Source organism: Drosophila melanogaster, chromosome 3R (assembly GCF_000001215.4).
Source record: "Drosophila melanogaster chromosome 3R".
Taxonomy (NCBI): domain Eukaryota; kingdom Metazoa; phylum Arthropoda; class Insecta; order Diptera; family Drosophilidae; genus Drosophila; species Drosophila melanogaster.
The window spans coordinates 25,792,460-25,814,898 of NT_033777.3; the positions used below are offsets into that span (position 1 = coordinate 25,792,460).

The window sequence follows — 22,439 nt, forward strand, 5'->3', positions numbered from 1 at the left end:
ATTTTTGGGATTAAAAATACTAGAGGTAAAACTAGAAACAACTCATGATACCATTCACGGTTTCTTATTTTCTAAAAATGGTTTGACATGATAACAGTGCTGTGCTGCATTTCTCTCAGTGCAGCGCACAATATGAATGAAGATGCTAGTGAGACAAGTGCGAATGAGCACGACCTGGCATAATATCACGCATACGACACGTTGTCGCAGCGAATTTTTGATAGCTACTGCAATCAGCTAAGTGAACGACGGCAATCAGGCCAACGGCATAACAACAGCGAGCAAAATGATTAAACGGAAGCGGATGCTGGCAGGCAGGCAGCAGATTCGAGTTTTCCAACTTTCGAATGACATTTTTGCCAATGCCAGAAGTCGATGCGTTCGAATTATAATCAGGTTGGCTTTGGGAAAACTGGCGAAAACCCGGAGCAAAAACTTACGCTCGCGAACAGAAATGGAAAGTCTACATAGACACCCACATCCACACACAGCGAGGATGGGTGGATATCGAAATCAAATCACAGCATCGTCAAATGCATTTAGAGCTATTTGCATTGCTTGGCATTCCTTCTGCTCGCTGATTCCTGCTCCTTGATTCCATCCGATTCAGATTCAGATGCAGATGCAGATGCAGATGCAGAGGCAGATTCAGATTCAGATGCAAAGGCTGTGCGCCTTGGCATGTGTCTCTGGATATTTTTCCTTTTGCCATCGGCTTTTTTGCTGGTACGCTGCATTGCAAATTGATTTTCATCGCCTTGTGGACATGCATTCGTTTCGTTGACAGATATTCAGTTGGAATTTTATAGTTTGTTAGTTTCGACTCGAAAATGTCAAAAAGTGTAAGACAGCTTTAGAAAACGAATATTGAATGAGTTTTTCAACAAAATTCTAATTATCAAATTTGACAACGTTTTATATGAAATTGAGTTCGTAAAAGATAGCAATTTAAAATTCTTCAAAATTATTTAGCGCTATAATTATTTTAACTCTAACAACACGCACATTTTTTTATATTTATCAGACGATATCCGTTTTCGTGTTGTTCAAATATCACAGATCAAGCACTCCTTTTGTTAATCAACAAATGGCAGTCATTTTAAGCTTAACACGTTTAATGAACGCGAATAAACAAAATTAAGTGCCCGAGTTGGATTTCGACCTGCATTATTAATGAAGATAATAAAAAGCGTAATGTGTTTGCAACTGATTATGGCAGCACAAATGAATCAGGATGAAAAAAGACCAATTGTAATTCGAAGCAGAATTCAATGTTTTTTTTTATTGTGTTAATTATTGAAAATAATTATGCATTAATCGGCAACAAATGTATAAATAATTGCTGGGGCAATTCGTTGTGCCTTGAATATTCCACATACGACATGTGCGCCAGCCATATGTTCTTAATTTCGATATCCACGCAATTTTAACGTATTTGCGTAACTAAATTTTGTTGTGCAACCATTTGATCTATGTTCGAAAGTTTGTTATACTTTTAGTCTTTTGATGACGAAAGACCGAAAAAGTTTGCCAGGAAAAACTGTTCTCAAATTGAGCCACCAGCCACGTGTTCCTGACTAGAAAACCAACAAGAAACTTCTTCTTTCATCTGCTTTTAATTGAACATTTTTAATTTATGCACAATAAAAACTGATTTACCGCTAGCTACCCGTTCGGCTAGAAAAAGTTCAACTTTAACTTTTTATGACTGACCCAAACAGAAAAAATTATGTCGAGAAGCACAAAAAGAAAAAATTCTGAGCCATAAAAGCGACCAAGGTGTGTGCGCCTGTGTGTCTATGAAAGCCAAACTAAAGTTTTGGTAGAGCAACTTTTGGTTTTTAGTGCCGGCAGCTTGGTCCATTTTACAGCATTTAAGTGGCCATGAATTTCCCGGCCAGTGAGCATCGGCTGCCGGCCAAGCGAGCACGTGGCTCCATAAAGACAACAGGGATTCGGTGCCGAACTCACCCAGATATCAGATATTCTAATCCAAAACTGCAGGCACCTTTGTTTTAGTTGCGGCCATTTCCTCCATTTTCCCCGCATCTCAATTGGTTTTGGTTTTAATTCCGTCATGGCAGCCAAAACACGTGTGCACCGAAATTGTTTTGAGTCAGTTAGCGTCGAAACGTGGCAGCAATAAATGGATCAAAATAAAATACTTTAACTAAAAGCTAAAATTATATTTTGATTTTCGGATGAGCAACTAGTTTTATTTCGCAACGAGAAGTGTAAAATTGTGTAAGATTTAGACTAACATTTTATAAATGCAGATATGTTTCGTATAATATTAATTTAGACAGTTATTTCCCTTAACAACCATTTCAAATAAGATTTGCATGCATTCTCAATTTTTTAAATGTCTAGCCATAAGAGTACTATAAACTAATCCACCATCTCATAACCAAGATGAATCTATATCTGGCTTTCATTCTGGCTTCAATTTCTGGGATTTCGTGTGCTCCGCAGACTGAAGGTGGTTCCGCTCCCTATATATATGTGTGTAATCCACCGAATCCTGCCTGTCTGCTCTATAAGCAATTTAATGATACAAGAACCTAGAAAAACATAGTGAATATAAGTAAAGTATGGAAGACCTTAAGGTTATATACCTAAAGTGAGTTTAAATAAACGTGTCACAAGTGTTCTAATTTCGCTTAGCTTGGAAAGAAATCAATATTACTAATGTAACTATTAAATACTGAATTTATAAACGATACTCGTAAAGGACGCACATAACACCCTGCACTACACGGTATGACAAATGTAGCACAACAATGCATCACGCTGTCGGAGGTAGGAGGTTGTGGCACTTTGCATTGCATTGTTGGGTTGACAACTGCAATGAAATGACGAAGACGTATGGTTACAAGAATAGGGGTTCCCCCTACCCGAAAGAAATGGTAGGGGAGCAGCAGGTGAAGCTGTTGGTTTCGCCTGTTTTTACTACAGCGACAACAAGCTGAGAAGAATCCTGAGCGACAGCCACAAACAGAAACAGACGACACTCAACCCGGTCTACATATCCGTGGCTCCGGGATGTCCTGGCCATCTGCATCCAGCTTGTTTGGGATTTTCACATTTGCCACATGCAGTTTGCACATAGTGCAACGCCTGACATTGATGTGACATGCAACACATTAGACTAATGAAATTTTTCCATGTTTGAAGCCGACTGCGAAAAAGGGTTCCGCTTTTACGCTACCAACCTTAATATTAGCACTCAAAATATCCAACTTACCATTATTTCATCCCATAAAAGTTAAAGTGGCTGGCCGACACAATTTCCCAATGCCTCTGGCCACCGGAATCGGTCCACAACTCACTGTTTTAATTATATTTGACTCTGTCTTCGGGGACACAAGGCTCATTAAAATGTGCTGCCTACTTTCAGGTGGCCCACCAAAGACATTTACCTTTAATTGCGGCCATAAATATATTGTTTGCTCTTCCTAAGAGTACTTCTACATTTTGATCAGGTCTTTTAAAAGTCTAAAACTACCATTCTTATAGCCTGCACTTATATAATTTTTCCTCAAGGCTTTAATAATTTAGAAACAGGTTGTTCAAGCTTTTATTATATTCAAATAGTGCATTTAAAATTCGTGACTACCCCAGTTATCATCGATTCCACTTCAACTCAAGTTTGTCCACGTGCCGACAGCTTGTACACTTATTTGGGCCACCTTTTTAGACTCTTGCGAGAATTAATTTTGTTTCGTTGTATTTTTTTAATGAGTGTGTAATTAAAATGCGGGCAGGCCAAGTAGCCAAATTGTTGAGAAAAAGGTGAGCAGCAAAATGGAATATGAGCCTGAGTGGGAAAAACGAAGCCACTGCAGAATCGGTTACTGAATATCAAAGACAATTTTAGGCTTGAAGTGGCAACAAGAAAACGAGCCTGAGATTGACGAAATGTTGCATTGCTTGACTGACAAACTGGTCGAGTCTGTAACTTTCAAGTTGAATGATGAACTGCAGTTGAGTCGAAAATTGGCTGTGTCTGAGAACTGAAAGGCGTTAAGTCTTCAACTTTAAAATAAACAAATAAGGGTTTTCCTTCATTTTTTAGGCACACTGAGGATTAAAAACTAGCACAAATTTCAACTAAATAATACAAAAGGTTTTATATAATTTTGTGCATATTTATAAGGCGTATGTGTACATGTCATTCCTAAAATTACACTTCAAAATTTGTTTTTCGAGTTGCATAGATATTGTCAATGTCTGAGGAAGCTCCAAAACGGGGCTCGAGGCAATTTGGAAAAGTGGAATCACCTAACCTGATGATTCTACGCCATGATGAGGCTTCTGCCCCCAGCAGTCATTGCCATAAATCAACTCAAGTGCCTACGCCCCAGCTGATTTATTTTGGCCCGGCAACTCGTCAGATTCTTTGAGGCCCGAACGGAGTTTGGGGCTCAGAGGTTGAGGCATTTGCCTAAAATATTTAACCGGCACTTGTGCACAACAATTCCAAGTTTTCTGGCTGTATCTTCCATTTTCATTGCCATTCTCCGCCTCTTTTTTTTTTGTTCTTTTATTAAATTCTCAATTGGCATTCGAAGTCGAATTTTGTGCGGGCCCTTTGCCTGTTTTCCTTTTTTTTGCTATTTTCAAGTTGGTAGCAACAATAAGAGGAAAATTTCATTGTCAATTTCCGTATAATGCACAATAATAATACAACAAGCGGAGCAAAGAGCAGAAACAACAACCATTTGCGGTTAGTGATTACCTTAGACATTTTGTGGCTCGCAAATTGCGCTGTTCCCACAGCCGCATGGCCCAAGGGGATGCGACCTTCGACCCCTGACCCCCCAGCCGCCAACCCCACTGAACTGAAATTGTTGTTACTGCCGCATTTAATTTTTTTTTTATCCAAAACCAGAGCAGACGTGCCTTCAAAGAGATAAGCATCAGCGCGAGAAGGGCGAATTTAATTTTTAAGTGTTTGGCTTAAAGTTATCTGAAAATATTCGATAAAACACAGAAAACTTGGTGATCCATTTAAAAATGTAGTACAATATGTAAAAGATCTATGCTAATATTTAATTAGTTTTGTTATAATACGTTTTGAATTCAATCCTAATTGGCATACCGAAAATTTAAACAATCCTGTTCTCTGCATTGTTAGTTTCTGGCATCCAGTGGCCAACAGTTCAATTTTCCAACACGACTGACGTTGATTACTCGTTTTAAATATCAACAAAACTAGAGCTACTACAACGATCAACCAAAATCCAGCAAAACGCACACGAAAAGGCAATATGAGAATTATTCACAAGCAAACTAGATTGGGTGAACGGGGCGAATGAGTAATGCAATATTGCAACTGACACCTGGCCGAACTTTGTTCTCTTTGGTTAATGCAATTAGATGCCAAATTACAGGCAACTGAATGTGTATGTGTGTGTGTGCGCGAGGAAGGGGAAAAGAAATGAGGAAAGGTTGAACAATAAAATGGCAGGCAAACTAATTAAAAAAAGTTTTTTTGCCCTCCAACTTTCGACGGGCTGGCCTGTTTTGATACTTCGGCAATTTTCGGCTAAATAAATACACACAGCGAAACCAACCGATACCACAGAAAACAGAGTACCGGGTATGGAGTACAGAGAATCCAGAACGCATACACACACATATTCACACACACACACACACAGGCCGAAAACTCACAGAAGCCATTTTGTGGTTTGTGCCACGCGTTGTGCTAATGAGATTTTGATAGAAGTTTGAGAGGCCTGAAGTTCCAGAGGAAAACGCCCTGAAAACTGTTGACAGTTGCCTAATTAAAAGGCAATTCCTTTGTCCGCTGTCAAAATCGCAAAGCAACCAAAAAAAATAAGAATAAATTTGTCGGGAAAAAAAAATGTAACTTCATCTGCAGATGCAAATTTTTTTGGCGGATCCATGGTGTTGGATTTAATTCTGAATCCCCATTGGGATGGCCAACAGTGGAGTGAGTGCCAGTGGCAGAATGGTTGTGATAGCGCCAGTAAATTTATAAGCAGCGAGTCATAGGGACTCAATGTTGTTGTCATGTTGCATGCAAATGAGTTGAGCGAAAGCCAAGGGACCCATCATCCTGCAGAGGAAACAGCCAGGATCTCGTCACGCGGCTCCTGTTGCAAATTAAATGTTTGCCAGATATGAGAGCGCTTCCAGCAGCAAACAAGGAATGCAACTTTAAGTCAATTTTTAGCTTCATAAAAAACTATCTTCCGTGCCAAAAAAAAAACGCTAGTATCTTTCTGGATACACTTTAAGCAATGAATGTCATTTTCAAATAATTAATAAAAAGGTAAATAAAATAATATTTTTCTAATAATATTTTTTTAGGAAAAGAAAAAGGTAAAGTTAGCAGTTTTCAGTTATCCACATATTTACCCGCATTTTAAAGTATGTCAATAGGTTGGTCATTGCGTTCTTGTTATTTGCTGACTTATGTTTTACTTATTTCAAGCTTCGCTTTTTGTATGCAACCACTTGGTGAAATAACATAAATTTCCGCTTCCCTTCCCCAAACACTTTACTTATTATGTGTTTTTCTTTGCGCTTAGCCCGAATAAAGGCAGACTTGGCAAGGGAAGTGCTGAGAATCGTTGAGGGAAAATTCAGCAGCTGACTGACATAGTTTTGCAGCGAACTTATGCACGTCTCCTTCGTCCTGCCGAAGGTCCTTGCTGGCTGCTCGTTGCCTCGGGCTTGGAAAGCATTGAAATAAATCTGAGCAAGTTCCTTAGTGCCAAGTTTGCTCCTTTTGGCCGGTGGAGAAGTGGAAAAAGGCGCTGATGGAATGAGGAATGCGTCTGCGTCGTCTGCTTCTGTGTCTCGCCGGAGGCCAGCCAAAAGTGTTATTTACCTTTTCCCTTTGTTGGCCAAATGCCTTGGGAAACTATGCAAAGTTCACTTGCAGTTCTCCACCAGCACTTTGCTTAATGTTTGTCCTGCATAATTAAACAATTGTCAGGCAAATTGTTGCAACTCCCCGTATGCAACGGCTGGCGGGCAAACAAAAGGTTCATTTGGCACAATGACAGAGGTGATCAGGCAAATGGCACTGAGCCGCCGGTGGGCTTGAAAAAATGAGGGCGGAACTTTAACTAAATGGTTGCCGGGAAAATTGTCATTTAGTCAACTCAAATGGAACTGCTGACACACATTCCACTACCGGCATCCACGCCCAAGATGTTGGCAAACATTTTAAAAGCAACTAAAAATAGCAAATGGCCAAAATGAGGCTAATTAAGTTGAGCTAAACAATTTGCCAACGACTTGCGAAGGCTCTGTTGCTCCAATGGCAGTTGGCCAACTGCTTCTAGTTGCCAATTTGATTAACCGTTAATTAATTTCATTATTAGACAAGGAAAGCATCGAGAATCGGCCGATGGGCGGAGGCATCGCAATTAGTTCGCTAAACTTTCCGACAGCTGCGAACGGAAATTGTCAGAAATTGTGTGCGGAGCATACGAACACTCAGCGAAATTTAACCACTTAACAAGAAGTTTAGCAAAACTTAAGAAAGTATATTATCACAAGGAAATCTCTACTTATAACACACTACGGTTTTGCTTTTTTTAATTTTATTCACCTGTTCTTTATTACATTATTTCTACTTGACATAACTTTTTTCAGTGCAATATCCCGGAAAGTAAGCGATACTGATGTCTATTAAATGCCGAAACTCGTTGCATAATTCATTTGCTCAATTATTGCCAAATGAGTTTCGCTCTTGATATTTGCATTTATTTGCTTATAATTTCCACAACAATGATTGCCATAAATTTTGTAAAGCTTTTACCCACAGCCCTAATGTCTGCGGTTTTCCCCTGAAAATCGAAGTCGATAGACAAAAAAAAAACCGGACTACAAATTGCACAGTCAGAGAATCGAAAACGAGGTAGAAAAAAAGTAATCCCCTGAGCGCACAAATTGCAAGGCGAATAAAAAAAGAGATATTCACTATAGCGCAGAGGGAAAAACAAAATTGTGCTTAAAATTCACAAATAAAAGCCACGTAACATGCAAGTCAGAAAAAACCGAAGGGGTAGGTTAGTTAGGATCCAGGAAATGTCCGTTCCGCCGGACAGGCAAATATGCAAAAACTGTGAATTTGTATTTCAATTTTGCAAGCGCACAACTTGCCGAGCGGGCAGCCGCAAAAATGGTAGCCAAGTGGATGGCGAGGATTCTACGACAGGTTGAGCAGTTGCTGTCCAGTTGTTCAGTTGTCCGGCTTTCGAGTCCGGCTGAGCGGTTGGGCTGGGGTGGTTCTAGGACTCTGAAACCGAAGCGAAAGGGGTCTGAACCAAACTGACACAGCGCATTTGAAAATTGATCACCGGAACATCCGTGCGCTGACCGGAAATGCACAAATACTTGTGTGATTTATGCCACCGAGTGCGTATGTGTGCGTGGGCCATGTCCGCTTCGGTGCATGAATAACTGTTTTACATCTGACAATTGTTTGAAATTTCCAAATGATTTCCATTGGCATGTCACTTAAAGCGCGGCTTTAAGATATCAATGTCACGGGGAAAATATGATTGATGGACAGCCTTGATTTAGTAAGTCACCCATTAAAGCGTTCAGGTTATGAACTTATATTTAATATGCTTGCTTTACAAACTTATGAATGTATTGAAATATAGATAAAATCCATACTTGTCTTACGCAATCAATATCTCGTTCATTCACTATCTATCTTCCCTTAAATCTTAAATCACAATCTTGGATCTCAATTTTCCTGTGAAATTATTCAATACGCAGCTACAATGAAATCTTAAATTCATAGATCTGAAATTGACAGTCGCTGGCTGAGAGCAGGTGGAAAATAACGTTTTGCTGAGGATACAATTTTCGCCATCCTCGATTAGCCAACTCGCCTCTGGTCGCCACTTGTCTGCGTCTTAGCCATGATGAAGCTGGCAAAATCACCTGGCACGGACAATTTTTCAGCTGACGCTTATTAACTTATTTATGTGCCAGGCAGCCAACGCTAGTAAAACCACCAAGTGTCAGTTCAGCTTTTTCGGGCATCCATGTCCTCTGCTAGTTATCCAACTAATGGAAAATTATGTTGTGAGCTGGAAGCGAGCAACTGGCAATATGTCAAGTGTGTCTTAAAGTTTATTTCAACTTGACACTTGGTTTGCCGTCGTTTTTTTTTTTGTGCCTTCTTTTTTCGAGATAGCATTTTTGCTGTCGATTTTTCGAAGGGGAAGATTTGACAGCTGCACTTGGGATTTGTGTGGAAGTTTGGTCGCTGTTCAATTGCTTGAAAGTTTCGCCCGGAAAAGTTGGCCAATAGCTGACATATAGTCACTCTTACCACTTACCACTACTCTGCCAATGAAAACATTAATTATTTCTGCTGTAACACCAATCCGACCAACTTTCATGACAGGCGGCGAACAATGCCGGCGATGACTCAATAATGAGCATAATTAAACCGCACAATGTGCAGTTAAATTATAAATTAATTGAGCTGTGTATGGGTTTGAAGGGCAATTGCAAAAAAATTGAGGAAATAAAAACCACAAACAAAAGCGGACCAAGAACTTAATAAAACTGTTGAAACTATTGTTTACATTTAGACAACTAATTCATTTATGAGTCATATGAAACATAAAAAAAGGGGATTAACTGAATTTGCATAACATCACTATTGTTTGTATCGGCAACATACAGTGGGAATACTTAATCAGCAAATTGAAATTTTCATTTACAAAAACTTTACGGAGGCCGAAAAATAAAATTCCTACAAATTGAATGCCTAACGAGCCAACATTTTATGACACATTTTTCAGTGCAAAACGCTGACAATTCAATTGAAATGCAACTTCGGTGGGCGGGGCTGAAATGGAGTTTTGCAATGCTGTCATCGAAACCCCGCCCATTTGACAAATGAAAAAATGGGGCAACCAGGAATAAAACTCGGTCCAAAGAAATTAAAACAAACAGCAGGATCTGAGGAAAGAGAAAGAGTACGGAGCGGAGCGGAACGGAGGGTTAAAGGGTTGTAAAGCATTCGAAAAAATGCAAATATGTATGCCAATGTAAAACAGAGCTGCAGCCGGGGTACCGTCATATAAAAGTGCTCCAGTTCTTTCCTCCTATTTTTTTTTAACATCCAAAAAAGGACAATGGGGGGAGGACATAAAAAATGTAGGGTCGGGTGGAATGGGTGATAAGGAAGAACCCTACTGAATGACATGACTAAAAATACATTAAAAAAAAGGGAAATTCCAAAACAAAAGAAATGATGAGAGTGTTGATGGAAACCAAGGACGCAGGACTCAGAAAACGAGGGACATCGAAGTGGCTATGCACTCGCACAAAAGCCGAGAACTAGAAGAAGATAATGCAAGCCGAAAGAAAACCCGGAAAGTTGAAGGAACAAAACGGACCAAAAAAAATAAATAAAATGGATTAAAAAAGCGGGAATAATGGGTATGAGAAGACATATTTCATTTAAATACGGGAAAATATACAATTAGCGAGCAAACGTAAACAGAAAACGGAAACAGACGGAAAATTGAGGAAAATGGAAAAGGGGAAATGTTTGGAAAGCTCGTATTAGCAGTGTTTCGGCGTTTGGTACTGTTTAATAATAAACATAAGTAACATTACAGTCAACTTATAACTAAAAAAATGAATTTAAAAATATAGCTATTTTGATGTTAACCCCACCATGATGATCATGATCATGATCATCTTTATGTCCTTTCATCGCGTCATTGCGCAAAGTATATGTACGAGTATTATGGAATTTTCTTGCTTTTTCAACCGTTTTTGCATGACATAAATTAAATTGCACATTTGGTCGGTTCTGCGAAAAATTCGTTTCTGCGATTTCGTAGCTTTATATGTATATATGTACATATATGCGCCCCCACTTTATGTCCTTGCATGAGATGCAATATAAAAACGAAATGCAGCCAATAAAATATTGACAGCCAGTTGACCAAAACGTAGCCAACGGAAAACTTTGTGTAAACACGAAAGCGAAAAAAAGACACAAGTTATATAGTTATTGGCCGGGGGGCACATATAGTAATTTGGTTTTTTATGCAAATATATTCTTTAGCCCATCTGAGCTGCAATCGGACGCTCATTAGCTGCTTTTCAGCGGACTTAACTAGATTCCAGATACATAAATTACGGGCGCGCAAGTCACCGGATGTTACAATAAACAGATTTATAAATTGCCAGCAGCAGCCAGCAGCTGGCCATAATTTATGGCTGTGGGTTGACAGACATTTTCTCCTTTCTCGCTAACCGATTTCCCTTAGTTTACGGAGCGTCGTCCTGTTTTCCCAGGATACCAGGCGGTGGGTGGTCTACAGGTTAGACGGTTTTCACCGAACTCTACTTTTTTTCTATATTTTTCCGCTAATTGGCAATGGCGAGCCGCCATTCATTGAGGGTTTCCCTTGAATTTAATTTTCTTACTTAAAGATTGAGAGAAGTTTTTAATTAGTATACCACTTTTTACCAGCACGCTTGAAGTAGCTCGATGAAACGGATGATGGGCGCACACCTGCGGCGCCATTTTCCACACTTTTCAGCATTTTAGCTCCGGCATCTTATCATTTATCAGCAGTCGGGGAAGATCAAAAGCGAGGTGAGCCATCAAAAGCAGGGATATATACTATATATAAAAGGAGGCTTCAGTTTGCAATTTCTCAACGTACACTGCGGCCCTCTAAATTCCTATCTAAGCCAAGTTTGTTATGTGGGTCGAAATGCTGCGACTGCTAGCCATGCCATTTGCCCAAATGAAACTAATTTTGTTGATTGTACACTCGCGCTGGAGGAATGGAGCACCAGCAGATGCGAGGATGCGAAGCTTTATAGCCATCGACAGTTGATATATGGGCGGTTGGGGGCGTGGCATCGGGTTTTAGTGGCTCCTGCCAGTTTAGAGCAATCTTTTCTGGTTTTTTTTGTAAACATACCTAGTGTTTTATGGGTATCTTGTATGGCAAGTGGTCGTACAATAATTTCACTAAAAATACCTACGAGATATGTATAACTTGTTTCCTACTGGGTATCTGTGTGTCCATTCACAACATTCCTCACTAATCCCATCCCATTAGGTTGCCTGTCAAGTGAGATGTTGGAAGAAAGTGTAGCTAGCTGTAGCTGTTGTGAAATTATCTTTAATTGATTGAAATCTCTTTGTCTCGTTGGGCAGAATTACCTCAGTGGAGCTGTCTAATCGGGGCCAAATCAATGGGGATAGTGGCTGCAATCAATTGGAATCGGCCCATCAGGGGACATCATCATAGAGTAATTCCCATTGTCCCCGGCGAATTATTGATGCCTGAACCTGCTGCATTGCTCTCTCGTCTTATGACATTTTATTATACCAATTAGGCCTTCGTCCTTTGCATTTTTTCATTCTCCTGTCTAGTGACAGACATTTCCCGGGTCCATTGTTCCCTGCGGATGGAATTTTCTCGTTTTCCCATTTCTGCTTTGTGTTGGCCCTTTCATTCCTGGGCTTCGCTCGCCTTTGCATTTTCTTACACCTATTTCAGCTGATGACTGCTCAGAATTTACGGCTCTCGATTGTATTTTAACATTTATTCATGGAGTGTGGGCAAGTGGTCTTTGGACCGTGTCCTGGTTGTGCTGGCTGTGCTGATGCCACTTCACTGGCAACACACATTTCTCAAATGTTGCAACACTTGTGCAACGGTTGTTGCTGCTGTCGTTGCTCGTGCCCCATGCTCGGCACACAAATGACATTTACATTTTGAGCACATAATGTTGGCAGAATTTGTAGCTAGTAGTTTCACCTTTTTGCCCCCCTTTTTATTTTTCCTACCTGTGACCAGCAGGAGCCCTCTTGGCCCTCTAGTATTTTTTCGGGTGATAATTGCATACGGCGACGTGCACTCGACAACAGCAACAACGAGTGCACTACAAGTTGGATGTTGCTGCTGGTGTTGCTGTTGCACTTGCTGCTGTTTCTCATGTTGCGAGCAACTAACAACTTCCTACTTATAGAGTGAGACCTTCATGGCTTTTATTTCTGCAGAGGCAAGCGAGTTTCACATGGCTAGCTTGCACAGAGAGAAAGTAACTACAAATCATACACAAATAAAATAAAATATGCAAAGCGAGATTTTCAAAATAATTATAAAAGTATTTAAATGTATGCATGGCAAAAAGACAGTTATTCAGGCTTCCTGAACCAAAATACCTTGCTGGTTCGTAAGATTTTGACAAACCTTTGTGGCGCTTTTCCAGTATTCTGTTTTTGAATACAATGTATTTGGATGTATTTTCCTGTGTATTTTTGCACAAAGGCAAATTACCAAATGTCGAAATAGGCAGCCAAATGAAAGAGAGAATTGCTGGCCAACGGCTAAGGCCGTTTATCAACCGAACTGACCAGCAGGCCGACAGGCAATAAATTACCAGACCTAAATATAAACAGCTGATACAGTTGCTTATTTCGATGGGGATGCTGCTTCAATCCAAACCAAATCTCACTTCAAAGAGTTTGCCGGAAAAAAGCCGCTAAGTCGGGATATGTTACCCCAGTTGTGATGGCATAAAAAGGCCTTAAAAGTGCTCTCAGGGGAGAGAGAAAGCCACTTTAGACGCATGTGATGCGATGATCAAAGCACAAGGCTCCAGACAAGGGCGAACTTTATTGAACTAAGTTTGCTACAAAGCCACCGACGGGGGTCAGGCAAGTTGCTAAGTGGCAAAAGGCAGATTGTGGCCTTAAGTGGCTGAAACGTAAGTTGGATTACAGATAAATCAGCATCAAGATGAGCAGCTAAAAATAGAGTGTTGCCAGGCGGAAGGCTAACAAGATTATGCAGTTTACAGAAAGTTGGAAAAAAGTTTACTTCAACTAGAAAACCGTGGCATTACAATTATTTCTAGTCCCAACCGCAAGCCTAACGAATTATATGTATGTATGCAGTAAAAATCTATAAGTAGAACTCAGATATATCCAAGTCACACAGTTTGTTTAAGATAGTCATGTCGTTAGCTGTATTGACTTTTCTAGTACTCTGTGGATTTTCCTTTCAGCATCAGGCAGTTGGTAAGTGCAAGTTTGTGTGTTAAATTGCTGAAATAATACCTAATAAACAAAAAAAATAATGTATTGAGTTTGATTTTTAAATTATTTTTTTTGCTTAAACTCTAATTTGTAAACAAGAAACGAATTTTCCCAGCTGACTGCGGCGCAGAAACATCCGATCTCTGGAAGGATGATACGGATTCGGACGAAGGAACTTGCACTCAAGCCTCGATAAATAATGATAGGAAGGAAGATCCATTTGAAAATGATCCAATTATAAGGCAATCGAAAAAGAAAGTGGAAAACAATGACAGCATGAATTCAGAAGTTCAGTTGCCACTATTTCAGAATATAATAAAGATATTCAAGTTTATATGGCTGGTGCTGAGTGTTTGGATGAATTGGAAGTAATAAAGGCGATAGGGCATATCTGCTCACAGATCCTGCAAATTAAATTGCTTTGTTTTTTTTTTTTTTTTTGCAGGATATATCCCAGTCAAGTCTTTCTTTCCGTCTTTAGCTATTGTTTTACGGCTTTGTTCCAAACTGTTCTGTTGACGTTTCAGCCAGTAGCACTCTTTTATTTTCTCAGCGTTTTTTTTTTTTTTTTTTTTTACTCATAACCCCTTGCTGCATTTTGCAATTTAAGTTATGAAAAACGTTTCGTTTCGTTTCGTTTGGCTTTGTTGTTGAATTGCTCGGCATTGTGGCTTTTGTTTGCGTTGTTGCTTTGCATGCATTTCACATGAGCCGGCAGTTGCCGCTTTCCATTTGGTTTATTGCGAATTTTATTGTTTTACGGTAGTTTATGGCAAATGCCATACAACGAGCCGTGTAAATATTTGTTCTAGGCCGTGTCCCCCACAATTCCCTTTGCATTTTGCCCAGCATCAGGGCTTCGTTTGAGCCAATTTTCACAGACACAAACACAGACTCGGTTACAGGAGCATGCTTAAATATGCACAAGTTGATAAAGTGAAATGTTTGCTGTCCCATTTCAATCAGTTTTATGCTGATAACCGACCGAACTATAAAAAGGCAAAAACCATGTTCATTCTGAGTAATATTCGCAATTTCCACACAGATTACTTTATTTAAAGCAACGTGGGGTTCTGGTCGGAAAGCAGAATATGTTTTCAAACTATAAAATAAATTTAAGAGCAGGAAACTAAATCAAAATTTAATTGGTATGATATAACTTTTGATATTATTCAAGAATTTTCGTTATAATAGGTGTAGGTTAAGAGACTATTTATTTAAATCCCCATTAATAGAATATAAGTATCTAGTTAAACACGATGTGCCATAGAAATATATACCCTGACCGTATTCACATGCAACAAAAGTTAATTATACTATATAAATAAACAGAGGTTGACAGTGACTTCTGTTTGGGCTATTAGGCTAATGGGCTTGCACAAAACTTTAGCCGGCCCAAAACAAACGAGCCAACAAACAAACCAACTGCAGTAAAAACAAAGCGTGTAGAAATAATGTGCTAAATGAACAAAAGCCCCACTTCCCTTTTTGTAGGGGGCGTAGAAATACTTGCAAAATACAAATAAAATTAACTAAAACTCAAACTCAAAGCAAACTCTGAGCTAAAGTCCAACACGGGGATCCATCCATTGTTGTTATTGCTGTTGTAGTTGTTGTTTTGGGCCAAAAGCTTACCGGGAAATTTTTGGAAAACGCTCAACTCTGAAATAATTAAAAACTAATTAAAGGGGCGGACGAGTGGTGGGCATGTGGCAAGCTGTTGTAAAACTTAATTAACTAAATGAGTGCAAGCGCAACAACAGCTAAAACAAAATAGCCATAGAAGTTGTTGTCCAAGCACACACACGAGGCGTATGAGTAATTTAATCATGTTTCATGCTGTCCTGGCCAAGTGAAGTCGGTCCAGAGCGCTGCGTTTGTTGACACCCACAAAATGCAATTTGCGCCACAAAAGCAAACAAAGAAAATCTTAGAAAATGGGGGAAAATACGAGGCGGCAAGCAAAAGTCAAACAAAGTTATATTCCAGATTGGATTTTAAGTTTTCGGATTAGTTGCAGCCTGGCAGATGCTTTTAGCATAATAAGAGCGAAAGAAACAAAACAGGGGAATGCGTATGTTTACCAAGTTGTAAAATTCTTTACTCCTTAAAATTGAATAAAACAAAAAATATCTGCATCCTCAGTTTATTTTCCATTTGAATTGTTTATTAAGCTCTTTAATATACTTAAAGATATAACTTTAATAATAAATCGGGATAAGGGACTTAAAAATGTTGTATGTAGTTTAAAGAGTAAATGACTATTGGGTTTGCTTGTAGTATAGATCGAGGACGTAGTCAATAAATTTACTTTTACTTTCGATTTAAAGACGCTTTTCCTGTGGCTTTTACTTGTTGTACTCCCAGTCGTCACCTTGTCACTTCACCTCGGGGCAACATTCTGCTATTGACTTGCATATTTGCGTTTCCACTCCAGTTTAATCCACCCACCTCCGCCATCCACCTCACCTGGTCTGAAAACCACTCCACGCACGTGCCATCAAAGTGAAATAGAAACAAACAGGAGAGGCAATGGGATGCCAAGGATCCCAGGGATCCCAAGGAGCCAGGTTTGTTCTACGCTTTTTCCTTTGCCGTCTGGCTTAAGTACATTGTTTGCCCAGGCGCTGACTCTGGGTATATATAGACCATACAATGCCCAAGGTGAAAAGCGGGCTGATATCCATAAACAAGGACCTCTAGAAGTCGGACTTCATGTTGGCCCCCGATGAAAAGCGACAGCTGCAACGCACAAGATTGAAACCGGAAACAAAAAGGCAATTCAATCCGGCATTCATTTCTCACAAATGCCTCCGTTCATTGTGGGCCACAACTGATTGCAACCGGTGGCTATAATTCATTCACATAGATGCACTTGCTACTGAGCTCCGTCCCGGATTCCCATACTGAAAACGCTTTGGCATAGACAAATCTGCGACTCGAATTGCAACCCGCGGTTATTGAATGGCATTACTTTGCAACTGGTCGACTGGGCTCCATATTTGCGATATCCAGCTGCTGGACGTCCGTCTGCCAATTGGATTCCAAAGGCATCCATTGTGTGGTCATTGGCCAGACCCAGCCTTTATATGCTTAATTGAAACGTCGCATGTCAGTATCAGATTGGTATTCCGTGCATCCATGCGTCAATCATCTATTACTTCTCCATTAATCATTGTATTGAGTTGGGTTTCAATATTACAACGTAGTAGAGACGTAAAATAAATGTAAGTTTTATTTGTACAACTGTTCCAAATATCTAATTTTCCAACTGATCTAGCTGAATACAAGAAATTCATCTGCATTCTCCATTCAAAATAATACGAATACTACTTACCCGAGCGAATATACGTAATACTATATGAAGTTGTGGTTCCAAAACTGGCATAAAGGGATTTGCACATGAAAACCCTTTGCATGTGTGTCCTGTCCCACTACAGAAATGCAAATTATCCAAATCCCCCAAAGGTCTGTTGCCATTTCGATTGCGGCTCGGCTGTTGCTATATCGTCCTGTTTATGCCTGATTAAAGTCAAACAACAAACATATTCTGAGCTGCATTTACCAGACAATCGTATAAACATATACACATGTGGTCATCAGAATAGAATTTATTAGTTGGGAGATCTACAAATCTGCCAATTATTTTAAGCAAATTGTTTTTACTCTCCTTTAACGCAAACAACTTTTATTTATTTAGTTAGTAGCCCTAATTAATATATTACCTGCTAAGTAATACTTGGAACTATTGTTTTCCATACAAATATATAATCCCGCATCTCTGGCCCGAAAAGTCCTCTCTAATCTATGCAGAGAAATGCTTGACAGTGCCTTGTTGTGTGGCTCAACTTTGGCCCCAATCCTAAATCCTTTGTGTCCTTCGTGGCCAGGATTTGCTTCTCATTACCAAGAAGCCCCCATTGTTCGCTCCACTGGGAGGAGCACGTGTGAGAAAGGTTGATGGCCAGGGACATGGGTTTGTGCAGTTTGGTTCTCGCCTTCTCCGCTCCCAAATTATGCAAATTGCTCGAAATTTTGCATTGGATAATTTCCCTATTTGCCCGTAATGCTCAATAAAAAAAAAAAAAATACAAACACAAAAAACATTTTATGACCCAAGAGACCAACGATGGCAGCAAATGGCTGAGCAGAAAAAATACTGAACAGTTGTATAAATGCACCAACAAAAATAAAAATAATATAAAAACAGAACAAACTGCGACGCATTTAATTAAAAATGTAATTACCCATGCTTTTCAACAGCCACATTGCTCGAAGCGGTAGCCAGAGGCTATGAAAACATTATTCGGAAAATTGTTGCAAATTTAATTGTTAAATCCTGCTATATTTTACTGCGGTGTTACTGCATCACGGAGCAGTTGTAGTTTTTTCCATTTCACAAATTTATCTTACTGAAAATGAGTTTAAGAACCATGTCAGAAAAGAGCGTGGGGCAACTAACAAAAAAAAAATTTTAAAAAACTAACTAGTAATCTTTTGTTGTCAATGCCTTGAATTTTCCACAATTTCAGTCTAAATGGAAAACTGTCAATGAAAAGACAATATTTAAACACAACTATTTTCGAAAAACTAAATTTTAAAATTCATCTTTTCGGGAAATCCAAATTTTAGCCCAAGGTATACTTACAATTTGCCATGGATGACTTTGATTTCAGTAGTCCACCTCCGGAGGTACGAACAGTTCATACCCACACGCTGAATGATGAACAGCTCAAGGATTGTGAGGCGGCCTTCGCCCTCTTCGACGACGATAATGCCAAGGTCATTCCGATCAAGTTATTGAGAGATTGCCTGCGAGCCGTGGCCCACAACCCGCCGGAAAACGAGATACAGGATTATATAACCGAAATTGATACGGATGGATCCGGCGAGCTTTATCTCAGTGATTTCCTATACATCATGTCGAAACGGTACGAGAATTTGACCGTCGAAGATGAAGTTATCCTCGCTTTCAAAGTCTTCGACAAAGATGGATCTGGCTTTATACACGAGAATGAGTTCCGTCAGATAATGACTGAATATGGCGATGAAATGGAAGAGGACGAGATCGAGGAAATGATACGTGATGCCGACGCCAACACGGAACTGAAAATCGACTACGTTCGCTTTGTGACCATGATGATGGAGACGTAACACTCTCTTTGAAAAATAAAAAACATAACCGATTGTAGATCTAATCAATAAATTTCAAAAGCATGGCCAATGGAATCGAAGATCTTGAAATATCGGATACCACCAGTTTGGACTATTCTTTAAAAAAAAAAAAAAGCCAATATACAATAGATAAAATGATAACAAGAGTAGGCTTTTCTTGTTATTAAATTATAAATATGAAGTTGTGAACTAAAGTTTGTCGAAAATTTGTAGTGAGTGTTCAGTGACCCCAAAATTTTCCCACCCCCAACCCCTTCCTTTGGCCATGGATTTCGAATTCCTTACTCCGCCGCCAGAGGAACGGACCATTCGCACCCACAATCTGACCGAAGAACAGGTCAAGGATTTGGAGATTGCCTTTTCCCTGTTTGACGACCAAGACACTAAGGTTATTCCTATAACAAATCTCAGGCAACTAATGCTGTCTGTGGCCCACTATCCCAGTGATATGGAATTGCAGGAAATTCAGGCCGAGATCGATGCTGATGGATCCGGTGAGTTATATCTCAGCGATTTCCTTCACATCATGTCTCAGAGGTACGCAAACATGTCTACCGAGGATGAAATTATAGCTGCATTCAGAGTCTTTGACAAAGAAGGAACCGGCTTAATATCTGAATCGGAATTTCGTCACATAATGCAGAACATGGGGGAGCAATTGACGGATGATGAGGTGGAGGAGATCATCCGTGATGCAAATTCTGATTTGGAAGGCAATATAGACTATGTGCGATTTGTCAGAATGATGTCCACTACATAAGGAAAAAGCAGGCTTTAGGGGTTGGGAACCCGACCTGTCAGTATCAGTATCATCAAAACAGTTTCGGCTCATTCCCTTTCGTAAATTCCAACAGTCTATAGCTCTGCAAGCATTTAAAAATATCTCGATAAATACCGAAAATCTTTGAAAATTTATCAAGATGTCCGAACTAACGGAGGAGCAGATTGCCGAGTTCAAGGATGCCTTTGTCCAGTTCGACAAGGAGGGAACCGGCAAGATCGCCACCCGTGAGCTGGGCACATTGATGCGCACCTTGGGCCAGAATCCAACGGAGGCCGAGTTGCAAGATTTGATAGCTGAGGCCGAGAACAACAACAATGGCCAACTGAACTTCACTGAGTTCTGCGGTATAATGGCCAAGCAAATGCGGGAAACTGACACTGAGGAGGAAATGCGTGAGGCATTCAAGATTTTTGATCGTGATGGCGATGGCTTTATATCACCAGCTGAGCTTCGCTTTGTGATGATCAATCTGGGCGAAAAGGTCACCGACGAGGAGATCGATGAGATGATTCGCGAGGCTGATTTTGATGGGGATGGCATGATCAACTACGAGGAATTCGTATGGATGATAAGCCAGAAGTAGTACAGCTACTTTAAATGAAATAAAAATATTTGGGGTCACTGCATAAAAAAAATCGTGTATTTCTCTTCAAAAAATACAATTTACACTTCTCTGCGGTCTAACTATTTTCGAACACTTTTTAATACGCCCCCAATTATTTCAATTATATTTTTGCGGTGTGCTAGTTTTTCCTTTGCCTAATTCGGAGACCGAGAATTTTTCAAGCATGTCCTGCTCTTAAAAATGTTTGATGAAGGCACCCCATTTCGGTAATTGTGGTTGGTTTAAGGAATTTTCGCCTCGCCTTCTTCAGGTGAAAACTTTCAGCATGAAACACTCGACGTGGTTTTAGTCCGCCTTTTCGTTTCCCTGGCAAGTGGTTTTTGCTTCCACATGCGGCACCTTTGTGGCCAGACGAACAATTTTCCTGTTGCTTAAATTCAATTTGCTTATGCATTAAAATTAAATTTTACTGTGGCCTCAGCGGGCCCGGCTCGTACTCCTTGCTGGAAGCAACCTCTTGGGGTCTTTGGGGCTTGTGTCTGACTTTATAAATATTTCGTGTGTGTTGTGTACGCGCATGTATGAATTTTCAATTTTTTGAACAAGTTTCGGTTTCAGTTCAGACATGTCAAAATGTCAACTTGCTTAATTGAGAGTCCGCAAAACATCGAGCATCGCATCGCATTGCATCGCATTGCATCGAATCGAATCGAATCGAGACCTTAACTTCAATGTGCATTCGCATGGAATAAGAACAAAAGCCCAAGCAGATTCCAATTTCAGATCTGACATCAATAAGCACTTACAGTGGCATAAATATTATATATACTCGAGAGCTGGCAAATATATATGTCTATATGCGGTTCAAACACCAGAACGACATCGGCACTTCGCCACCTCGCCGCATAGACGAGTTGGTTTTCAGCTTCAGTTTTCAGTTAGCAGCAGGCACAGGACATGTTCGATGGACTGGCTGCAGAGGAAATTGAATTTGTGGGCAGGACCTCCCTCCCTAGACGGTTCATCCGATGGTGTCGGCGACGGGGCAGTGGGCTCTGCAATATCGAAGAAGGATATTTGAGTGGCAAGTAAATCAGAAATAAGAAAGAAAACACATCGTATACAAGGGAGCTCTCTTTGAGTTTGATCTATGTGTTTTTCGCAAAGACCAGACATTCAGAAAATTGATGTGTTTGTTTTCATTCTCCAGCCTTTAAGACATCATATTTCTCACAGAAACTATGCCTTCGGTTTTTTATGAGGCTATTTCAACTCCGTTTTGGTTGATCCATACACTTGGAAACACTGATATTGACTTTACTTTGAGACAAACTCGTTATTGCGATATTCATAGTTCGTAAGATTAATGCATTTAATGCATTACATATGCATATGCATACATATTCTAATATTTTTATCTTGCACACAATTTTTTTTTAAGTGTATGGCAAAAAGAAAGCATTCTGCTGGCATGCATATGAATTTCTTCTAGGATACTTTTTTTATGCGGTTTGCCGCCCACGTTCCGCACTTGGAGTGTCATTTTTGAGTGGAGTCGGTATGTGCGTAGGATGGGGCAGTGGGTATTGGTATGGAACACTTCCGCACAGGCACTTGAATACGCAAAAAGGCGAATGCAAGTGACGAGGTCCATGAACAAGGCCGAGAGTGTGTCCTGGCCGAAATACGGACTTTTGCGCCAGGGGACGACTTTGGTAAACAACCGCACTCTGGTCAAATTTGGACTGTGGTCCTGGCCACATATATACACAGTTTAAGCAGTTAAAGTTATCTGTTATCTCTAATTGAGAGAGAAATGTGTGTGC

General features: G+C 39.9%; 4 protein-coding genes and 5 long non-coding RNA genes across 11 annotated transcripts; 6 read left to right on the forward strand and 3 right to left on the reverse strand.

The window, feature by feature from the left end:
- Window positions 1-140: 140 nt before the first annotated feature.
- lncRNA:CR43632 (long non-coding RNA:CR43632) lies at window positions 141-844 on the reverse strand. The gene has a single exon (NR_048491.1). It is a non-coding gene; the product is annotated as a long non-coding RNA:CR43632 (long non-coding RNA).
- Window positions 845-1,606: 762 nt separating this feature from the next.
- lncRNA:CR43633 (long non-coding RNA:CR43633) lies at window positions 1,607-1,962 on the reverse strand. Its single transcript, NR_048492.1, has one exon. It is a non-coding gene; the product is annotated as a long non-coding RNA:CR43633 (long non-coding RNA).
- A 426-nt stretch (window positions 1,963-2,388) lies between these two features.
- lncRNA:CR43634 (long non-coding RNA:CR43634) lies at window positions 2,389-2,727 on the forward strand. Its single transcript, NR_048493.1, has one exon. It is a non-coding gene; the product is annotated as a long non-coding RNA:CR43634 (long non-coding RNA).
- Window positions 2,728-4,131: 1,404 nt separating this feature from the next.
- On the reverse strand, window positions 4,132-5,319 carry lncRNA:CR43847 (long non-coding RNA:CR43847). Its single transcript, NR_074060.1, has 3 exons — window positions 5,102-5,319; window positions 4,739-4,969; window positions 4,132-4,613 (listed from the first exon to the last, which is right to left on the reverse strand). It is a non-coding gene; the product is annotated as a long non-coding RNA:CR43847 (long non-coding RNA).
- An 8,666-nt stretch (window positions 5,320-13,985) lies between these two features.
- Window positions 13,986-14,502, forward strand: BG642167. Its single transcript, NM_001043293.3, has 2 exons — window positions 13,986-14,071; window positions 14,205-14,502. The coding sequence occupies exons 1-2, from the start codon at window positions 14,008-14,010 to the stop codon at window positions 14,459-14,461; spliced, it is 321 nt and encodes a 106-aa protein (NP_001036758.1). The 5' UTR covers window positions 13,986-14,007; the 3' UTR covers window positions 14,462-14,502.
- A 1,082-nt stretch (window positions 14,503-15,584) lies between these two features.
- lncRNA:CR45652 (long non-coding RNA:CR45652) lies at window positions 15,585-16,220 on the forward strand. Its single transcript, NR_125254.1, has one exon. It is a non-coding gene; the product is annotated as a long non-coding RNA:CR45652 (long non-coding RNA).
- Window positions 16,221-18,636: 2,416 nt separating this feature from the next.
- Window positions 18,637-19,316, forward strand: CG5024 (uncharacterized protein). 2 transcript variants are annotated; one of them, NM_143174.2, is made up of 1 exon: window positions 18,637-19,316. In NM_143174.2, the coding sequence occupies exon 1, from the start codon at window positions 18,746-18,748 to the stop codon at window positions 19,241-19,243; it is 498 nt and encodes a 165-aa protein (NP_651431.1). In that variant the 5' UTR covers window positions 18,637-18,745; the 3' UTR covers window positions 19,244-19,316. The 2 variants fall into 2 exon arrangements, with proteins under 2 accessions (NP_651431.1, NP_001163736.1); NM_001170265.1 differs by having other exon boundaries at window positions 18,637-19,279.
- Window positions 19,317-19,451: 135 nt separating this feature from the next.
- On the forward strand, window positions 19,452-20,675 carry Acam (Androcam). 2 transcript variants are annotated; one of them, NM_001170266.1, is made up of 1 exon: window positions 19,452-20,675. In NM_001170266.1, the coding sequence occupies exon 1, from the start codon at window positions 20,185-20,187 to the stop codon at window positions 20,629-20,631; it is 447 nt and encodes a 148-aa protein (NP_001163737.1). In that variant the 5' UTR covers window positions 19,452-20,184; the 3' UTR covers window positions 20,632-20,675. The 2 variants fall into 2 exon arrangements, with proteins under 2 accessions (NP_001163737.1, NP_476988.1); NM_057640.3 differs by having other exon boundaries at window positions 20,080-20,675.
- CG17770 (uncharacterized protein) lies at window positions 19,452-20,675 on the forward strand. Its single transcript, NM_143175.2, has one exon. It carries the CDS (start codon window positions 19,530-19,532, stop codon window positions 20,022-20,024), a length of 495 nt encoding a protein of 164 aa, NP_651432.1. The 5' UTR covers window positions 19,452-19,529; the 3' UTR covers window positions 20,025-20,675.
- Window positions 20,676-22,439: the final 1,764 nt, after the last annotated feature.